Raw genomic sequence first — 18,619 nt, forward strand, 5'->3', positions numbered from 1 at the left:
CCGCCCCTTCTGCATTCAGCCCATGCACATTCTCTCACAGGCACTCACTGGCAGGAATGTCCCTGCAAACGAGGGATTTCTACTGAAAGTTGTAAAACATTCATGAGACGCAATGTCTGAACATTTAAACCCTGATCCAACCAGGTCCTTCAGCGTGTGGATAACATGCAGCATGCAAGCCTTCCCACCAAAGTCTTAATTACAAATGTTTGCACCTGTTTCTATGAGTTAAATTCATCCAATCAAGGAACAGAAACAATCCCATGTGACCTCTGTGTCCAATCACAACTATCGCACACAGATCAATTTATTTGACAATCGTCTCTAGCTAATATTTTTGAACAACAAATAAATCTGGGAAAATCAGGATCAGTTTGTGGGCAGCTGATGAACAGGAAGAGAAGCGGAGCTCACTGGACACATCAATGCTGCACATTATTCCCCCAGCTCTGCTTCCAGCCCATCTGTCCTCCCCTCCACCCCCACCCCCGGCTCTAGCTCTCTTGCCTTTGCTCTGCCTGAGGAGTTACTGGTGTTACTCTTATTCCGTGTTATTTCTGTAGCACCGTCAGTGCCCCGGGCATGTTGTATGTTCCCTGCCATGGAGCTCCCAGCGGGGCTGGGTTAGGGGCTCACTAACGGGTGTGTGGAGGCATTAGGAGGAGAAGTCTGCAGGCCTGGGGCAGGAGGTCAGGGTGGGTGTCCCAGGCATGCAGGAAGGTGCAAAGATCGAATGACATGGGGCTGGGGTGGGCTAGGCCAGAGGCTGGGTTGGGGCTAACACATGGGAAAAGGGGTGAAGAGCTTCCTGGGCTCCTTGGGCAGGTCCCATTCACCCAGCCTGGCCCCATCACTCACACAGCCCTGGGGCTGGGCTCTCACTGCCCTTCCCCTGGCCCAGCTACTGAATCCCCTCCCCCAGCTCTCCCCACCTCCCACCCTCCCCCCATGGTGCTGGGACCAGCTCCCCTGACAGGCTGTGTCTGCAGCGCAGAGCTGCCCGTACAGCAGGGCCTGGTGCTCTCCCCCTGCCCCCTGTGGCCGTTTCACTCCTTGCCACTGGTGAAGAGTCCGTAGGGCTGGAAATGCCAGGATGCTCCCTGCTGCTGACTGGCCTGTCGCACTCACTGGGCTCGGCTTTTCTTTGGGAGTCAGATAATGCAGTTAATGGCCTGGAGGGGACCTGGGAATCCCCCCAAGCCTGGCCTGGAGCTGACCCCAGCGGGGTTCTCTGGGAGGCTGTGGGGCAGGCAGTACAATGGGGACCTAGCTCCCCTCCCCTACAACATTCCAAAATCCCACAGCCATTTTCTGAATTTTATACAGTTAAAAAAAAAAGTTGAGGCCAAAACTGTAGGTGCCCATGCGGGGCCCTGTGTGTGTGTGGGGGGAGCAGCCTGTGGGGCGCTGGCCTGGTCATTCTCTCGTACTGAAATGGTCCCGCGGCCAGCCTGAGTCCTGCACCACTGGGTTTTTATTTTCACACACCGCTGCGAGGTAGGGACGTGCTAGTGTCTGTGGCCATGGAGAGACTGTGGCTTGGTTTACAGTTAAATGTTCTGTTGGTATAACTATGTTGGTTAGGAGTGTGAAAAACTCCCACCCCAGCCCACAGAGCTGTGCCAGCAAAACCCGGCCTGCAGCCCTTTTGAGGGTGCAATTTATTCACTTCCGGGAACTGGTGTCATCTATTCTGGGAAAGCATTCTCTGCCAATGCCAGCTGCAGCTCTGCTTGGCGGGAGGGGCCATTGCTCATCTAGCTACATGGACAAGGCCTAAGCACCTCACCCACCCTGCACAAGGAGCTCCTGGGATTGATCTCAGGTCTTCTAAACACAGCCCAGTCCACACACTGGACCAGCCGCCCTCCATAGGATCCCCCTTGTGCACAGGCACATGGGACTCCTTGCCCACCTGGGATGTTGTATGATTGACATAACTGTGTATAACATTGTTGCTACCACTGTTATACGATTGCAATAAAACTTACGCTATGTGTCATGTAAGATGTCAATGGAAAAGCTGTGAGTTGCTGAGTGTGATTGTCCTGTTGACAGGCGTATATCATGCTGTGTCTGAAGTTACAGATAGTGACTGTATATTGGCACCCTGCATATACGCTGCATTCCCGAGTATGGCCCACCAGGTAAAATCTGCATTGAAGCCAGACCGCCCCTTGGGACTGGGCTATGCCAGTTAATGGCCCATAAAGGACACTGAGCTCACACACTAGGCCATAGAAGAAGCCTGTCCCATCCGCTGATCCTTCCTGTGGACGTTTTAGCCAGAATACGGGCAATGGCTGCTCTTATGACTCATCAAAGTGCACAAGGGCATGTGACTTGCTCATGGGACCCTGGACTCCATTTTGGGCTCCCCTCTGCCTGATGAGGAGAAAAGATTGTCACAGGGATTTGCTACCTCTCAGCAGAGTCTCTCTCCAATGGGCTACAGGATATTCTGCTGTGGGAGTCTCTCCCGGTGAAGCTGTCGCACTCTGGATAACTAATTAACGAGCCACTGGAGCAGGGGGCTGGACCCTCGATCTCCCACATCCTGGCTGAGCGCCCTAACCCCGCTCTCTAGAGTTACTCTCATGCGTATGCCCTCTCTGCCTCCGGCCCAGTGACTCTTCAGTTATTTATCCCGAAAGCAACAGCTTCACCACCAGAGCCTGAGGAAGACCCACATTAGAATATCCTATGCCCCAGCGGTTAGAGCACACCCCTGTGTGTTCAAATCCCTTTGCCTCATCAGCTGGAGAGGGGAGTTGATGGGGTTTCCAGGTGACTGACTACTCTAACCAATGGGCTAAACGTTATGAGGAGATCCTGCCCCAACAATTTACTGTCAGCTCAGAGGCCACCCACAGGATCAGGAGCTGCAGGTGAGTTAGGCAGGTGAACACGTCTCTTCTCCTGAGGGTCTGTGAATCGCTCGGGGCTAAGTTGGGAGATCAGTGTCCGGATGCTTAGAGAGAGGCAGCAGGGCACCTGCCCAAAGGTGGAAACACAGGCACCCAGGGAGTTTTTTACTGCAAAAACATAGGTGCCAAATGAGTTTAGGCACCTAACGGGTTCCACGGGAGTGTTATGAATCACAGTGGAGCCTAACAGGGATTTAGGAACCTAAGACCAGATTTAGGGACCTGAATACTGTTGTGAATCTCAGCCTAGAGGCTTCGGTGATTTTAAGAATCCCACTAGGTGCCTATCTGCATCTTTAAGTGCCTAAATACAGTTAAAAATCCAGCCCTAAGCATGTCTGAAAGTGTTACCTTGTAACTGCACTTGTATTAACTGAACATGGGAATGTGCATTACCTGAACCTGTGTGTTGTGCTGAGTTTACCCGTGGTGACCAGTGGGCTTTATTTTCTGTAAAGAAGCAGTGATTTTAAAAAGACGGAATAAAGGAGAACTTCAGCAGTGGCAGAAAATAAACAGAAACCAGGAAAGAAAAGGATAAGTGTTAAGGGAAAATAAACCTTGTATAAATGGGAGGAGAAATGACGGAAAAGAGGGATGAGACAACAAGGAATGGGAAACCATATATATATTTTTAAAAGGGATGGAAATTGAGATGCCTTAATTAGACAGAGACGACCTGAGAAATAAGGAGCCAGGTCCCTCCCCACTCCAGGAGGCTGGGGGGGGGGGGGGGGGCGCGGGGGTCACATCTCTTACTCTCTCTAGGTGATGTTGTATCTCCCACTACCTGATGCTGTTGCGGATGGTGCCATGTCCATCTGTCTCTCTGCTCAGCCCTCATAGAAATACCCCGCATCACACTTAGCTGCTTTCAGACCTCACCTTCTCCCCTGGAGCAAATGCAGCTCATGGGAATAACTCATTCCCTGAACTGTCAGTGTAAATGGAGCGCGGACACACACTGCCCCTAGCGGTGACAGGGGGAACAGCCCATTTGTCAGTGGGAATGGAGCCCGGACACACACTGCCCCTAGCGGTGACAGGGGGAACAGCCCATTCGTTAATTGGAATGGAGCCCGGACACACACTGCCCCCTGACAGGGGGAACAGCGGAATGAGGTCAGGGGAGGAGTAGAAATACCAGTAAAACATTAACCCCCCTGGTGTGAGCAGGCAGGTTTCAGGCCTTTCAGAAATTACAAACCTGGCAGCTGTGACCTTCAATGGCATGAGGGGTGATGGGCTCCAAGCGACTCTCCCTGGGAGCTGGCAGCTGACTGGCCCAGGCACTGTGGACAATCCCAGAGAGTGGCCGGACAAGCAGAGTCCCTGAGTCCCTCCCACTGCCCCTGCCTCCTCCTCTCATTCAGCGAGCGCTGAGCAAACACCCAGAGCGACTCCCGCCAGCACCACTGCCAGTAACAATAAATGTCTGCGGCAGCCACGTCCCAGCCCTGGCACGCTCAGCGCATGGACGGCCAGCGGAGGGAGCTCGCTGCCCGCGATGTTCATGCCAATGGGGGACTGCGACAGAAAATATTCATGGGAACGCACTTTAAACTGTTCATGGCAAGTATTTCCCACCACTCCCCATTCTAGGAGATCCTCTCATCCAATCACGGCACAGAAACACTCCCATGGGCCCCGTGGGACCCGTCAGAACCTGCCCACACAGCTCGGATTGTTTGAAACTTTACTTGCAAAATGACTTTGAACAGACAAAGCCGAGAGAATCACGCTGAGTCTGTGGGCAAGTCACACGCAGGGAAAGGAGCTGAATTTCCAGCATCCATTGTCCCTGCACATTCTCTGCTCTGCCTGGGGCCCTTCTCGCTCTCCCTGTGTGTGGTTCTGGCTCTTCCTGCCTTTTATTCCCCCTTAGCTCTGCTTAGGGGTCATTAGCCACTAATATTTCCATGGCTCCCCCCATGTGCTGAGCACTGCACAGCCCGACAGGAGACACAGACACTTCTCTGGGAATCACAGGCGAGGCAGACCCCTGTGCTCTGCCTGTCGGATTATTGTGTATATTCACTAATACCCCTACAGCCCCTCAGCACCGGGCACGTCCCAGACACACCCACAGACACAGCCCTGCTCGGGGAGCTCACACTCTGCACAGATCGGGGGGTGGGGGGACACTGACCCCTGTTTAAATGTTCCCTGGCACAGAGGGAGGGTTCAGGGCTCCCTGGGAAGAGGGTTTTGAGGAGAGGCGGGAAGGAGGAGGGAGGCCATGGGAGCAGGTTCCAGGCAGACAACAAGGGCGTGGCAGGAGATCCATGTGGCCGAGGTGGAGCAAACATGAGGGGAGAGGGGTTAAAAAGCTTCCCGGGCTCCTTCCTGTGAGCAGGTCCCATTCACCCAGCCTGGCCCATCGCTCACACAGCCCTGGGGCTGGGCTCTCACTCCCCTGCCCCAGAACTCCCAGCAGGGCCCCAGCAGGGCAGATAAGTCTCTGGCACTGATCGCTGTATGTAGCAGGGAGGGGGATGTGGAGCTATTTATCTCTCGCCCTGAATCTCTGGGACAGCAGCCGGCTGCAGATGCGGCTCCTCCGCCCAGCAGCAGCTCCCACAGACACTGCAGATTGGCCTTTGCTGACTGGCCTGGGCCTGGAGACTGCGAGGGGGTCACAGAGGCAGAGTATCTCTGGGCCCCAGGACATGGAGGGCGTCTGTGTTCAAAGGCACTTGGATCTCGGGTTATTCCTGACCAGCCACTGGCCTTTGCTGGCAGACAAAGGGATGGGCTGTTCTGTGCTGGCCAGGCTCTGGGGTGGGGTCTGTGCTGCTCCCCCTCCTGCTGCTGCTGCTCCCTGAGCCACCCCAGTGCCAATGCAGGTGTGAGCAGAGGAGGGGACAGGCTGAGGCTTTGCAGGCCCACGTGGGGAGCAGAGAGAGGAGATGCTGAGAACACAAACAAATCAGGGTTCTCCCCTCTCCCATCAAATAGTGGGACTGAATTAAACTCACTACACGGCACTCAAACTAATTTAACAGAGAATCGCCACAGGGATTTGCACGGGTTTAACTCAGCGCTGGTCTGTGCTGCAAAATTTCTTCAGTATAAAACACACACCCCAGAGTGACATAGTTACACCAACCTAAGTGCAGGTGTAGGCAGTGCTATGGCTGCAAGAGAGCTTCTCCCACTGACAACGCCACCTCGGCAAGAGGCAGTAGCTATTAAGTCAACGGGCCAGCGCTCTGCCATCGGCTTACAGCGCCTTCAGCAGAAGTGCTACAGTGGTGCAGCTGTGCAGTATAGACCTGTCTTAAACCAGTCATCATTGTGCAGGCTGTGCCACTGAAAGGGGGTGATTTTTCTACTGAGTGTGGACCTGTCCTAAACCAGTCAGCATTAAAGTGTAACTCTAATTCACTTTAGTTAGGCCTTGTCTGTACAAAGTTTTTATACTGGTGTCAAACTATTTCTTGGGGGTGATTTTTCTACTGGAAGAGTTAAATCAATACTCCTTCTGCACAGAATACAGTTCTGCATACAGTCATAGAAGAATACTCTAATAAGATCATCCGCGCTCTGTGCAATAACTGTAAATGTAGTGGTTTAATATTCATTTTATTCAGTATTACGCTGGTGTAACTTTCCCACCTGGACAAGCCCCGTTATAACTGCACCCACAGCAGCAGTTGTGCTGTTGTAACTACACTAGTAGAGTTAAAGCAGTACAATGTGTGTGTGGACAAGGCTGTGTAGTGACTAGAGAGCTGGTGAATTACACTGGACAGAAAAGAGGAAGAAGGGTTTAGAGTCAGAATTGTCAAACACTTATTTAACATCAACAGCTAATGAACATTTTGAGTAAATAAAACGTCTGTAAAAGATTCACCATCTCCAGCCCTTTAATGAAGGAGTTTAGCTCAAAGTAAAACTTCCTGGAGCCTTCCCAAGAGTTCTCCAACAAAGCCAGTGAAGATGTGACCTGCCATTCCTACATTATAAGACCAGCAGAAAGAACACTCCCCCAACCACCAAACAACAAAAAGGCCCAGTTCATTTTTTAAAACCTCCTTTAAAATTCCTTTGGTGTTTCTGTTGCACACTCAGGCTTGGCAACATGAGCCAAAAATAATGACAGGAAAGTGTCCCAGAAGTGCTGTCCTGCTCAATGTCTGACCCATTATTTCTCCATTGTCTCTTGTTTGATTTGCCACAAACTTTCCAGAAACATTCTACCCAAGATCCTGCACGTGAAATTACTAATGGAGAAGTTTGATGTTGTGGCAGTGAGAGACAGACAAAGTCAGGCACGCAGGGAATCTGGCTTCATCCTTGATTTTTCCAGATAAAAGCCAGGCACTTGCCTTCCACCCTGGGATTGTCGACCTCTCACCATACTTATCTTCACAGACTCTGTCACATCCTGCTTGGGAAGTTCCAGGACTTCTCAGAGTTTCACCTGCCAGCAAAAAAATAAGCAAAGTGTCCTACAACTTACAAGGGTGAGCAATGTATCCCCAATGTGGATTTCACCCCAAGAACATCTCCACCAAATAAATAAGGGAGAAGAAGGCAAAAGAGACCCACAGGATTCAATGATCCTGGATAAATACTGAGAGACTAGAGATTCCCACCCTGTCCTCCGGGCAGGCTCTTGGATGGGAACTGCAGTGTGAGCCTGAGATCCTGCCACTGCCTGCAGACCACACAGATGGGGCTTGAACCTCTCTACAGAAGAACTGTAAACTCGCCTGGTGTTTCTCACACCTGCTGTCCCCTCCTGGGCCCTGGCTGACCCTAATCTTAGTTGTTTAGTTTTACATGTTCCCCTGCTGTCTGTCCGGCTGGAAGTTCCTGTCCCCAGAGGATTTTTCCTGCACTAGCGACAAGACAAGTCTCTCCCCAACTCCTCCCAGCAGCGAGTGACCAAGACCCAGCAGCAGACCCACAGTTCATAGTGACAGATCCTGTAAATAGCCTGGCCAGGTGAGCTCCTCCTGGGGATGGAGCCGGGGGTTTGGCACAGCCGTGGCACCTGGTCTCTCCCCCATGAAACCAGCTACAGGCCGAGCAGCCAGAACACCCTGAGCTCGGCCACTTTAGGGTCTCTCCACAATTTCTCTTGCTTCCCCCAGAATCTCTCCTTAGACTCTTGCCCTTTGCACCGGCCTCTGCAGCGCGACTCACCAGAGGCTGCTGCTCAGGGCACCCGGCCTTGTAGAGACCTGTCACCACCAGCCAACAGACGCAGCCACGGTGAGAGCTCTGCCTGCCCGCTCCCCAGTCTGCTCTGGGCAGGGCAGGGCACCTACCAGGAGCCTCCCACTCTCCTTGTCCCCTTAGATTTCAGTCCCTGCAGCTCTTCTCTCTCCTCCCTCAGACGCTGCAGGCGACTCAGGCTTTGCTCCTGCAAACACAGACAAGGGCTCTGGGGGCTGGTTCGGGTTCCTTGGTTTGTGCCCTGTGATAATATCGACACTGAGCAGAGTGAGGCTGGGGGAGCACGTCCCCCTTCTCCAACCACTGAAAAAGTGACCCCAGCTCTAGGGGGAGGGGTGGCCAACCTTGCATTGTAGTTTTTGCTGAGGTGAAGATCTGAAGTTGATTTTTGTTTTACTGACATGGTCATACTGACATCACTAAAGATATCACAAACACAATCATGGCACAGAAGTGTCCCTATTCCCAGTGTTCTATACCCAGGAATTCAGAATTACACAATTGTTTTAGCTGCACTTAGTTGATCAATTGGTTCATTGGGCGTGTGCAATACTAGAAAACAGGACATTGATAGAGGCAGGGTCAGTGTAGTTTTATGACACAGGAAATTATTCTGAACAACAACAATCAGTGTCAAAACAATATTTCTACCCACTTTCATGGACAGTTTCATTTATTTACAGGTTTATGGACAGTTAAAATTGTACATTTTTTATTGACCATCTGTACATTGATGGACGGTTGGCAACGCTTAGGAGACACCCAGAGCGGCTGGGTCCAGCCCAGTGCCAATGTCTCCAGGAACGTGGCTGTGTCCCAGCATCAGGCAGTTCCCTGGCTCCAATCCAGGGTGCTCAGACAAGCCAGGGGGCTGTGCAGCTTCAGAGACTGTGTGCGCTGCTTAATTCCCAGAGAGGTTCCAGGAGTGGAAGGGGCAGCCCATTCACCATCAGGTATTTACAAATGAACATTGTCTTCATTGTTTTTATGACATTTGATGTCATCGAACATGCCATGTGATGTGTCTCCCCTCAGACTTTGCTCACAGATTCACTCATTAATTTCAAGAAATGAGACCAGTCAGTCGTTTCTTACAGAAGCATTCCAGAAGACGCTGGATGAAACTCAGAAATTGGGATGAATTTCTTGAAGCAGCTTTATAGTCTGTGCGCTAAACCTCACCCAACAACAAAAATATCACTCTTTGGACTGATGTATGGCCAAAAGGAAGGTTTCCCAGTGAAGTTTCACAAAATTTCATGAGAAGGGACCACAGCTTTAATGCAATTAAGTTAATCTGTGATTATTCAGTGAAGGAATACAACCCCTTCTCCACTTATTTGCCAAACAACAACATTTATTGTGTCCTGATAACCGAGAACACCGAGAGCCCGGTAGTACCTTGAAATTAACAGGGGATATGGACAGTACTTTGGCTGTGGACAATATTTCAAAACAAAAAAAAAAAAGGATGTGGTAGCAGAGATTTCTACATGTAGGGAAAGGACACTGTCCCCAACCACAAATGCTTTGTTAATCAAGTTAAGAAGGAGAACAAAGAAGGGAGGATCGTGTCTTTATTACTGATCATAGTAGCTGTAACGGAGTCAACTCACCATGCTGGCGCCTCCTGCTGGCTATTCCAAGTGACATACTTGCAGTTCTCACCACCGGACTGGTGCTTCCTTCTGGTGAGCTGAGGAACAGCTCAAGCAGACGCCCACATCAGCAGCCTGTGCTCTGTCACCTGTCCTCGGGCTCACCCGTAGCCCATCTCGCCACTATCAGGACCCACCGCCCTCTTCCTGGTCCAACCCTCCAGCGAAGTCACAATCCATACCTTCCCCCCACGTTTCCAGCAGCCCTGGTTCTGCCACTTACTTCAGTGGCTGCTACCACTACCACCACTCAGCAGACTTCCCTGGGCCACTTCCCCGCAGCCCCAGCACCTCCTCCACCCTTGTATCAGCATCTGCTCTGCTAAGCTCCAGCAGTCAGCCCCTGCTGTGTCCTGGGGCTGACCTCCTTCCACCTGCAGGTCAGCCAACCTGAGCCTTCCCTCCCTGAGCTCCTGGGATTGACTGCTCCTGTTCTGCTTGGCAGCTCCTTTTAATATTGAACTCCTGGACCCTGATTGGCTATCCCACAGCTCCTTCCCATTGGCTGCTTCTTCAAGGGCCCTCTTAACCCCTTCCTGGCCAGTGCAGTGCAGATGCCCCACCACACCAGGGTCTAGGTCTGCTAGCTAACACCCATCCTCTGGTTGGTTCCTGGACCCACACCTCTCTCAGGACTGCAGTGATCTGTGCTGCCCACTGCCAGGAGACATCTCTGAAATCCTTCTCCAGCTACGTCCCTCAGTGGCAAGTGCAGTTTACTGTTTGGCTACTTCCCAAGTGGGAAAGGGGGAGACCCAGGCCCACCCACTACTCCAGCTCCCAGCCTAGGGACCCTATAGAAGGCAGCTACTTGCTGCATGCCCTTCAACTTCTCAGCTCATTTCTCTGGGCCACTTCCCCCTCTGAACCATTCCTGCAGGGCCTCAGCTTGCAAATCCCCACAGCCAGCCAGGAGTTATCCTTAGCTGCTCCCCCAGCCCCTGCCTGCAGCACTGCTCTGCCCAAACCACTCACTAACCTCAGCCTGCAAGACAGCTAGTTCTCCCACCTCAAGCTCCATAGACTGACTAACCCTACTCTACCCTGCAGCTCTTCTTATATGTGCCTGCTGGGCCCCGATTGGCTGCTCCTTTCAGCCCATCTCTAATTGGCTGCCTCCTGCACAGCCTTTCTACAGCTCTGTTAACCCCTTAGTGGCTAGTCTGGGGTAGATGCCCCATCACAGTAGCTAGAAGGATAAAAATGACATGAAATAATTATAACAGCAGTTCAAGGAACAGTATTTTATAATCTTGTCTGAGTTCATTGACATAATATTTTGCACAGTTAGTTCTCTGCCATCATTTTTTCACTTTATTACTTTTCAGTGGTGCAGTGTGAGTCCTGCAGAAGGCAGGTGTATGTGTCATGTCTTCCTGTGGGAACCAGTTAAGGCGATAAGCAGAGAGAGAGAGAGCAGCTGCACAACACGTCCAGTCGGGGTGTTTATAACACGTGGTCATTATGATGCATGTGAAATTGAACAACCTGGTCTGACAGCTCTATTTTTTTTTTTTTTTTGCTTAGGATAAATATTTTGCATTTCTTGAAATGACACTGTTGAAATACCAATGACGCTGTTTAGAGAAGTTAAATGTCAATGTACGTGTGAGTGAAGACAAAAAATAAATGTTAATTCCATTTCTACAAATCTGTTTAGAAGCATGTTGTTGAAATGTAAATTAACATATTGACACCTTGTTACAGGAAAGACACTTTCTACATTAGAACAATCTCTCTTTTTTCCTCTCTGGATTTTACATTGAGATTTCACAGGGGTAGAAATTCTGACATGAGTGACTGATCCCCGTCCGTCACCATCTGCTACCCCTGGGACACGGGACCAGAAAACGGACGGGGCAGCAAAGTGTGAAGGGGCGGCAGAAGACACGAACTGTCTGTCCGTATTTCCTACCAGTATCATCCTGTGCTGGGAGCTGTTTGTCGCACTGCAGTGGGGTGCTGCAAACACATGGGGAGGGGGAAAAGCTGCCTGGGCTTCTTCCCGTGAGCGGTTCCCATTCACCCAGCCTGGCCCCTCGCTCACACATCTCTGGGGCTGGGCTCTCACCCCACTCCCCCAGCTCTCCCCACTCCCCACCCTCCCCCCATTGCACTGGGACCAGCTCCCCCCACAGGCTGAGGCTGCAGCACAGAGCGGCCCGTACCGCAGGGCCCTGGCGCTCCCACCCCTGCCCCCACGGCAGGAAATGCCAGGACCTTCCCCTCCATTCACTGGCCCTGTCACACTCACTGGGCTCCCCCACCCACCCCTCTCCGCCGCCATTTCTGCCAGGGGCTCTTCCTCTTCCCCACTTGTTACATTACCCAGAGCTCTTCCCTTCCTGCTGCTGCAGTCCCCTCCCCTCCCCCTCAGCATCACCCCACCCAACGCACCCGACAACAGCCTCCTCCTAACCCCCGTCTCTGCCCCTCTCCCCTCCCCCATCTGACAGACCTGGTGCTGCGAACTGAGGGGCGGTTGGCGGGTGGGGGGCGGGTGATGCCTTTAGCCCCTCCCCTGGGCACAGGCCTGGGGGCTGCTCAGCGCTGGGAGGGGACAGTCTCTGTGCGGGTGTCGCTGTCAGGGACAGAGATTCCCTCCGGCCTGGGCTGGGACCGGGCAGATGATCAGGGGAGCTGCGTTTTTACCCCCTCATTGAGACCAGGATTGAAATAAGGGCGAAGCGTCCCGGAGAAGGTGCCAGTGAAAGTGAAGAGCTGGGACCTGTCAGTGACATTGTAAAATGAGACCTCGCCTGCCTCATAGTCCAGGAAAATCCCCACCCGGCTGGGCCTGACGCTCACGGGGAGAGGGGTTGGGGAGGAGGTGCAGGCCTCGTATTCCCCATCCCTCAGCCACACAGCCCAGTATCCATTCCCAGGTGTGGGTGTGACCGTCCCCTTCCTGCTCACAGATTCCCTACAAACCCCCAGAGTCCAGTCAGTCTTGTCTCCCACCTCCACCTCCCAGTAACTCCTCCCGCCCGGGAACCCCTCAGCGCCCAGCAAAGAGACACAACGATCAAATCTCTCAGGATTGTCGGGCAGATCCTGGCGTGTGTCTCCGCATCTCACACGTTTCCAATCCTCAGACAGGACGAGCCAGGGATTTGCCGTGTCTGGATCCAGAGTCACGTCCACTGGGGAGACCCGAGTCACAGAGTCAGGGCCAGGGCAGGGGCTGGTCACGGGATCAAAGGAAAATTAACCTGCATCCCCGTTAATGGCTGGGGGGGGGGGTTGTTGCTCGTTAAGGGGAGTCAGGGCCCCTCTGCCCATGGAGCGAACTTGAGGGGAAGGAGAGCAGGAGCGGGGGAGGGGAGGGGTGGGAAGGTGTCAGCGGGGGCAGGGCAGGGGAGGGCATCCCAGGGATGGGGGAGGGGACAGGCTGATGCTGGGAGAGGCAGAGGAGGGGTAGAGGGGAAGGGCAGGCACAAGGGCGGGGGGAGGGAAGGGAAGAAGCAGGCACCAGGAGGACAGAGGGGGGTGGAGGGAGGGGCAGGTCCAAGGGGCACAGGGAAGCAAGAGAAGGGGCAGGCACCAGGGGGCAGATGGGGTGAGGTAAGAGAGGGGCCCCAGGGGCTCAGAGGAGTGAAGGGAGGGGCTGGCAGCAGTGGACGGGGGGTGGGCAGTGAAGGGTCAGGGGCTGGTGGGGGATGTGGAAGGTGGCGGGGGGGAGGTGGTGCCAGGGAAGGGGCAGGCACCAGGGGGCGAGGGGAGGGTCTAGTGCCATTGGGTGATCGAGGGCTGTGGGACATGGGAGCTGCGGGGTGGCAGTGCCGGTGCAGAGGGAGCCTGGGAGTGAGATGGGGAGCTCCGGGCTAGCAGGGCCCATTCACCACCGTGCAGGCACTGGCTGTGGGGGTCACTGCCGGGGAGGGTAGATCTGGTGCCGTGTCCTGCTTGGCATGCTTGGTACCTGGGGCAGCCCCAGGGCAGGAGCCTGCGGGGGCTGGGTGCTCCCCTGGGGTGGGCTGGGCAGACAGTGCTGGGGTGAGGGGAAGGCGGGGTATGTGTAGCAGGCAGATGTCCTGGTTTTTTGGACCTCAGAGGTGGCGACCTTAACAGGTCCCCCAGCGGTGTTTGTGTGACTCTCCTGCCCTCCCTCCCCCCAGCTCTGTGCGGTAAGATACCCCGGAGTGCAGGGAGCCCTGGGCCAGTGGTGCTGCAATGTGTGTGCATGGCCCCTGGGCTCTCTGACTCCTCCTGGAGCTGCCCCAGACTCTCCCAGCATGCACCAGTGCACACACAGCCAGGCAGCATGCTGGGAGCAAACACACACACACACACACACACACACACAGTTCAGCCACAGCTGTGAGGCAGAAAAGGTGCTGTGTGGGCACAATTTGCTGTAACTGGGTCAGGGGAGTGTCACAAGCTGGTTATAAAAACCCGTCTGCTCTTGCAATGGGGACAGGACCTTCATTGCCCCAAACCCATGAAGACACAGAACAGCTCCTGTCTGGGCATGTTATGTTAGCAACGAATTACTAAAGCCCAGTCTGAGCGTGCAAATCCTGGGAAGAGAGAGCTGGGCAGTTCAGTGCCAGTTATGGACAGGTGAGAATGTCCGTCCTGCAGACCCAGCTACCGCCCTGGACAGCTGACAGCAGGGTCAGGATTTCCTCACCAATCAGCACTTTCCCAAAGGGGGCGTGTCCCTGCCCTGCAATAAACCCGGGGTGTCGTCTGCCCCTTTCCATCTGCCCCAGTGACATTGCTGCTTCTAGCCCATTGAATGTCATAGGAAAATGCTTTGTGCAGGGATGGGAGCAGAGAGCCCCCAGGGGGAGGAGGGGTCTCACCCTGGATAAAAGATCAGCGGGATGTACAGTACCTGCGTAGAGCTGGGCGATTCTCCACCCTGCAACCAAGCACAGACAGAGGGGTGAGAACGCCCTGAACACAGACAGGCTGAGCAGGAGACAATGTCAGACAAGGTGATACTGGGGGGATGGAACTTACTGATCTCAGCCTGGAGTTTGTCTACAAAGAAAACAAAGAGAAACGCGTCAATATCACATGATCTCACAGGGGAAGCGAGTCAAAAAGACCTTAAAGCAGGGAAGTTAAAATCCTTAGACTGTCCTGGAGGCTACATCAGCAACCAGAGCCTGGCACCCCCTGGGCAACAAAGGCACCAAAAAGGGGAGAAATACAGTAACCCCGTCCGGCCACCTGGCCAGGTGCAAGAGGGTGTTAGAGCCAAACAGGGATCCCTCAGCACATGGCAAATATTAACCCTGTGAGCCAGGAGAAAGGAACATACAGTGCAGCAGGTGACGTGTGTGATGGGAATTAGGAGGTAGAATGGAATTAGCAGAGTGAACGGCCTGAGATATAAACCAAATACCAGGGAATCATTTCAGTCCACCAGAACCAAGACCCCTGTGAGAGAATTGATGGGTCCTTGGTTCAGCAGGGGATAAAGGGAGCAATTGGGGAGGATAAGGACAATGCTGAGAGATTAACTGATTTCTTTGCATCAGTTTTTACCACAGAGGGTGCAGGGGAGAGACCTGCCCTCGAGTGGCTCTTTTCAGGAAACAAAGATCAGGGGTTGAGATGTGAGGAGGAGATATTGGAACAAACTGGTCAATGAAAGAGCCAGCAGCCACCAAGAGAAGAGGGGAACCCTGCCAGATTGCAAAGCCCAGGAGCTCTCAAATGACGTCAGATCGACATGACTGAAGTGCCAACAATAATGTGCATCTCTCATTAAAATCAGCTGCTATTCTGGAGACTTGGAGGTTTGGGAATGTTGTAGCCAGCTTTACAATTTGGTAGAAGTGATGCTGAGAATTACAGCCCAGTGAGCCTTATGTCAGTGCGTGCTGAACTGGCTGAAACAATAACTAAAATAGAAATCGAAAACAGCTCTATGACAATGACAGGATAAGGTCTGAGTAGCCGAGCTGGAAAGGAAACCTGTGTCCCCCTAATTTATTAAATTGCTCTGAGTAGGTCAGTAAATAATGCACAGAGGAGAACCCAATGGTATAATTTACATGGACTTTCAAAAAGCCTTTAACAAAGTTTTTCACAAAAGGTTATTAAGGAAACTAAGTCATCATGGGGTGTAACTACTCAGGAAAGACCTCAGGGTTAGGATTAGGGTTGAGGATGGGGGCCAGGGGTCCCTCATCCCACTCCAGCCATCCCCCAGGCAGGTTTCTCATCCCCAGTCCAGCCAGACCCCTCCCCTCCCTGACCCCAGCCCCACTCAGAACCCGACTGATTTAGGTGAAAATCAGAAAACGGAAAAGCCGGATTTTACTGGAAATAGATTTTCCAATTTTCACCCAAGTCGCTATGGATCTGCCCAGAGTGGGGGTGGGGTGGGGGTGGGACCTGGCCACAGAGGGGCTGAGGGCTTGTCCTGGGGGTGCAGCTCTGCCTGCATGAGTAACAAAGTGGGTGCCCCGCCCTGCATTACAGCTGTGCCTAGAGGCCAGGCCAGGCCAGTGCTGGGCTCTGCACAGACGTGGAGCAGTCGCCAGTCCCTGCCCCGAAGAGCTGCCAGTCTAACCAGACACGACAGGCCCAGGGCGGGGGAAGGGGCAGGACACACAAGCAGAGTGAGCAGAGCGATGGTGCAAATGGCACGTCCCTGCCACCCTTTAACAATCACACTGCGCTGGGCAGGGGGAGGGGACGAGCTACACGGAAAGGGAGGGGGAGGGGAGCAGGACGGGGGTGGGGGAGGTTGGGGTGACAGGACTGGGTGTGAGGGGGTCGGAGCCGGCAGCCAATCAGCACAGAGAGAAGATGGGCGAGTGACACTGTGACAAGCAGCGTGATGACATCATCAGCCACCGCGTCCCTGCCACCTTCTGCCTGCCAGGGGCACCCCGGGGTGTGAAGTGCTGCAGCAGCTCCCAGCATGGGCACGTCGCTGGGACACGGTCACAGAGTGACCCCAAACCTGCTCCCTCCCCCGCTGTGTGGGAGCAATAAATCCCCTGGGTTCAGTGCATGGGGCTGGGCAGGCCCGGCCATGGCGGGGGGCAAAGGGACAATTGCCCAGGGGCCGACGATTTAAAAGGGCCGAGACAGAGGGATCGATACCATGGGCGATGGTGAAGTTTCCCTTTGGGGAGGTTAGTTCCCTGGTCCAGATCTTCTGCCCTGGGCCCTGCCCCCAATTCCACCCCTGCTTTGCTCCAGGCCCTTCTCTTGGCCCAACCCCCTTGGCCTGCTCGCCCCCACGTCCCTTGCTCCCCACACCCACTCAGCGAGCCTCCACCCTGCCGCTAGCTTCTTGCCACGTCCCTCCTCCCACCCCCTCCCCTCTTGGCCCCCCACCTCGCTTCCCCAGCGCCCCTTTCCCACTCGGCCTCCCTGCCGCCACGTCCCTCCTCCCCGCTCAGCCCCTCCAGCCATCACTCGCCACCTTGGGGAAAGTGGGGTGTGACAGAGAGGACGGTGGCTGAGCGGGAGTGGGGAGGGACGTGGTGCTGAGCGGGCCAGTGGCTTTTCTGCCCTGGGGCCCAGAATTGATGTTTTCTGGCCTGGGTTAGGTTCTGTTCATTACGCATCCTAAGTGTGCGGGACAAGGGGCAGAGCTTCCCTGTGCAGAGCAGAAACCAAACTGACTCTCAGTTTATTGTGAGAGCTCCCAATACCTGCCCCAGGGGTCTATGCAACTTGTTGTATAGTTTGAGATTCCCCCTCCCCTCCCATCCCAGTGAACCAAGGGACCGACCGTACCTTTCTCTGCCAGATGCGCCGCTGCAAGTCAATGACAGGAGAGGGGTGTTACAAGGGAGAAGATTTAACTTCAATTAGTGCAAACTCACAGAGTCATTTTTCTCCTGGTAGAGGCTAGAACACACACAGGGCTCTGCCCAGCTATTCCCGCTGCCAGCGTTATCCTGGGGACACAGCGCCTAGTGCAGTTAAAACGCTGAGTAAATGGCCGTCTCCTGTCCCTATCGGCTGAGTGAAGGGAGGCCCCACACTGAACTCGATGGTGTTTCTGTCTGTCTGTCTGGAATGGGATAACTTCTGAAAACTGCATCTCATCAACTCCAGTGTTTCAGGGCATGTTCTAGGCATCACTGGGCAGAGCCCTCCTGATTTTGGTGAAAACTGGAGAACTGTAAAACCCTGATTTCCACTAAAATCATTGTTTGATCTCTCAGGATACGGGGTGAGGCTGTGACCTCAAGGTTAGGGTTAGTATTTAAGGTGAGGGTGAGGTTAGAGTTAGTGTCAGAAGGCCCTTTTCCCCACTCCAATCAGCTCCCCCGCTGGATTTCTTACCTCCTCTTCAGCCAGCTACTGTCAACTGGGCTCCTCACCCCCATATTCCAGCCAGAAAAGCCTGATTTTAGTGGAAATTAGTTTTTTTCCAGTTTTCTGCTTTTCACAAGAGTCAGTAGGGTGATGGCTGCAGTGTGTGTGGGGGGGAGGGACCCATTTGAAGGTGGGGGGAGGGTTTGAGGAGCCCACGTGGATGCACCACTGGGCCTATGTAAGCAATGAAGTGAGCGACCCTCTAGTTACAGAATTGCCACGTAACTGTGCTTCTGGATCTAAACTCTCAGGGTGTTTTGATGCTGTTTGGATTACGGGGACCATACATAATATTATTGAACATCAATATTTCATAATTATAATAATTAATGTGAAATAGGCCATGTCAGGTACTGTTAGAAAGGTTATAGTTTGCTAAGTATGATGATATTGTTTATGTGTATGTGTTATATTTGTATTGAAAATTATGAATATGGAAGATATATCTGTATTTCAACTTGTGCTGTGTTTCTGGGCGACACCCCAGATAGGATGGCTGCAGCACTAGCCTGCTTAATGGCCCATTAAGAAAACTCACAGGTA

At 53.3% G+C, this 18,619-nt stretch overlaps 1 protein-coding gene across 1 annotated transcript in view; it reads right to left on the bottom strand.

Moving 5' to 3' along the window:
- Positions 1 to 18,619, bottom strand: part of LOC137146688 (butyrophilin subfamily 1 member A1-like) — a 69,915-nt gene that overhangs the window by 41,622 nt on the left and 9,674 nt on the right. Inside the window, exons 6-8 of the mRNA XM_067538178.1 lie at positions 17,489 to 17,509; positions 14,744 to 14,764; positions 14,616 to 14,642 (exon numbers count right to left, since the gene is read on the bottom strand). Of these exons, the coding sequence (XP_067394279.1) occupies positions 14,616 to 14,642; positions 14,744 to 14,764; positions 17,489 to 17,509 (69 nt within the window). The remainder of the gene's footprint in view (positions 1 to 14,615; positions 14,643 to 14,743; positions 14,765 to 17,488; positions 17,510 to 18,619) is intronic.

The sequence above is a fragment of the Emydura macquarii genome, unplaced genomic scaffold (genome assembly GCF_026122565.2).
Source record: "Emydura macquarii macquarii isolate MOO-44397 ecotype Brisbane River unplaced genomic scaffold, CSIRO-AGI_Emac_v2 contig_462, whole genome shotgun sequence".
Lineage (NCBI taxonomy): Eukaryota > Metazoa > Chordata > Testudines > Chelidae > Emydura > Emydura macquarii.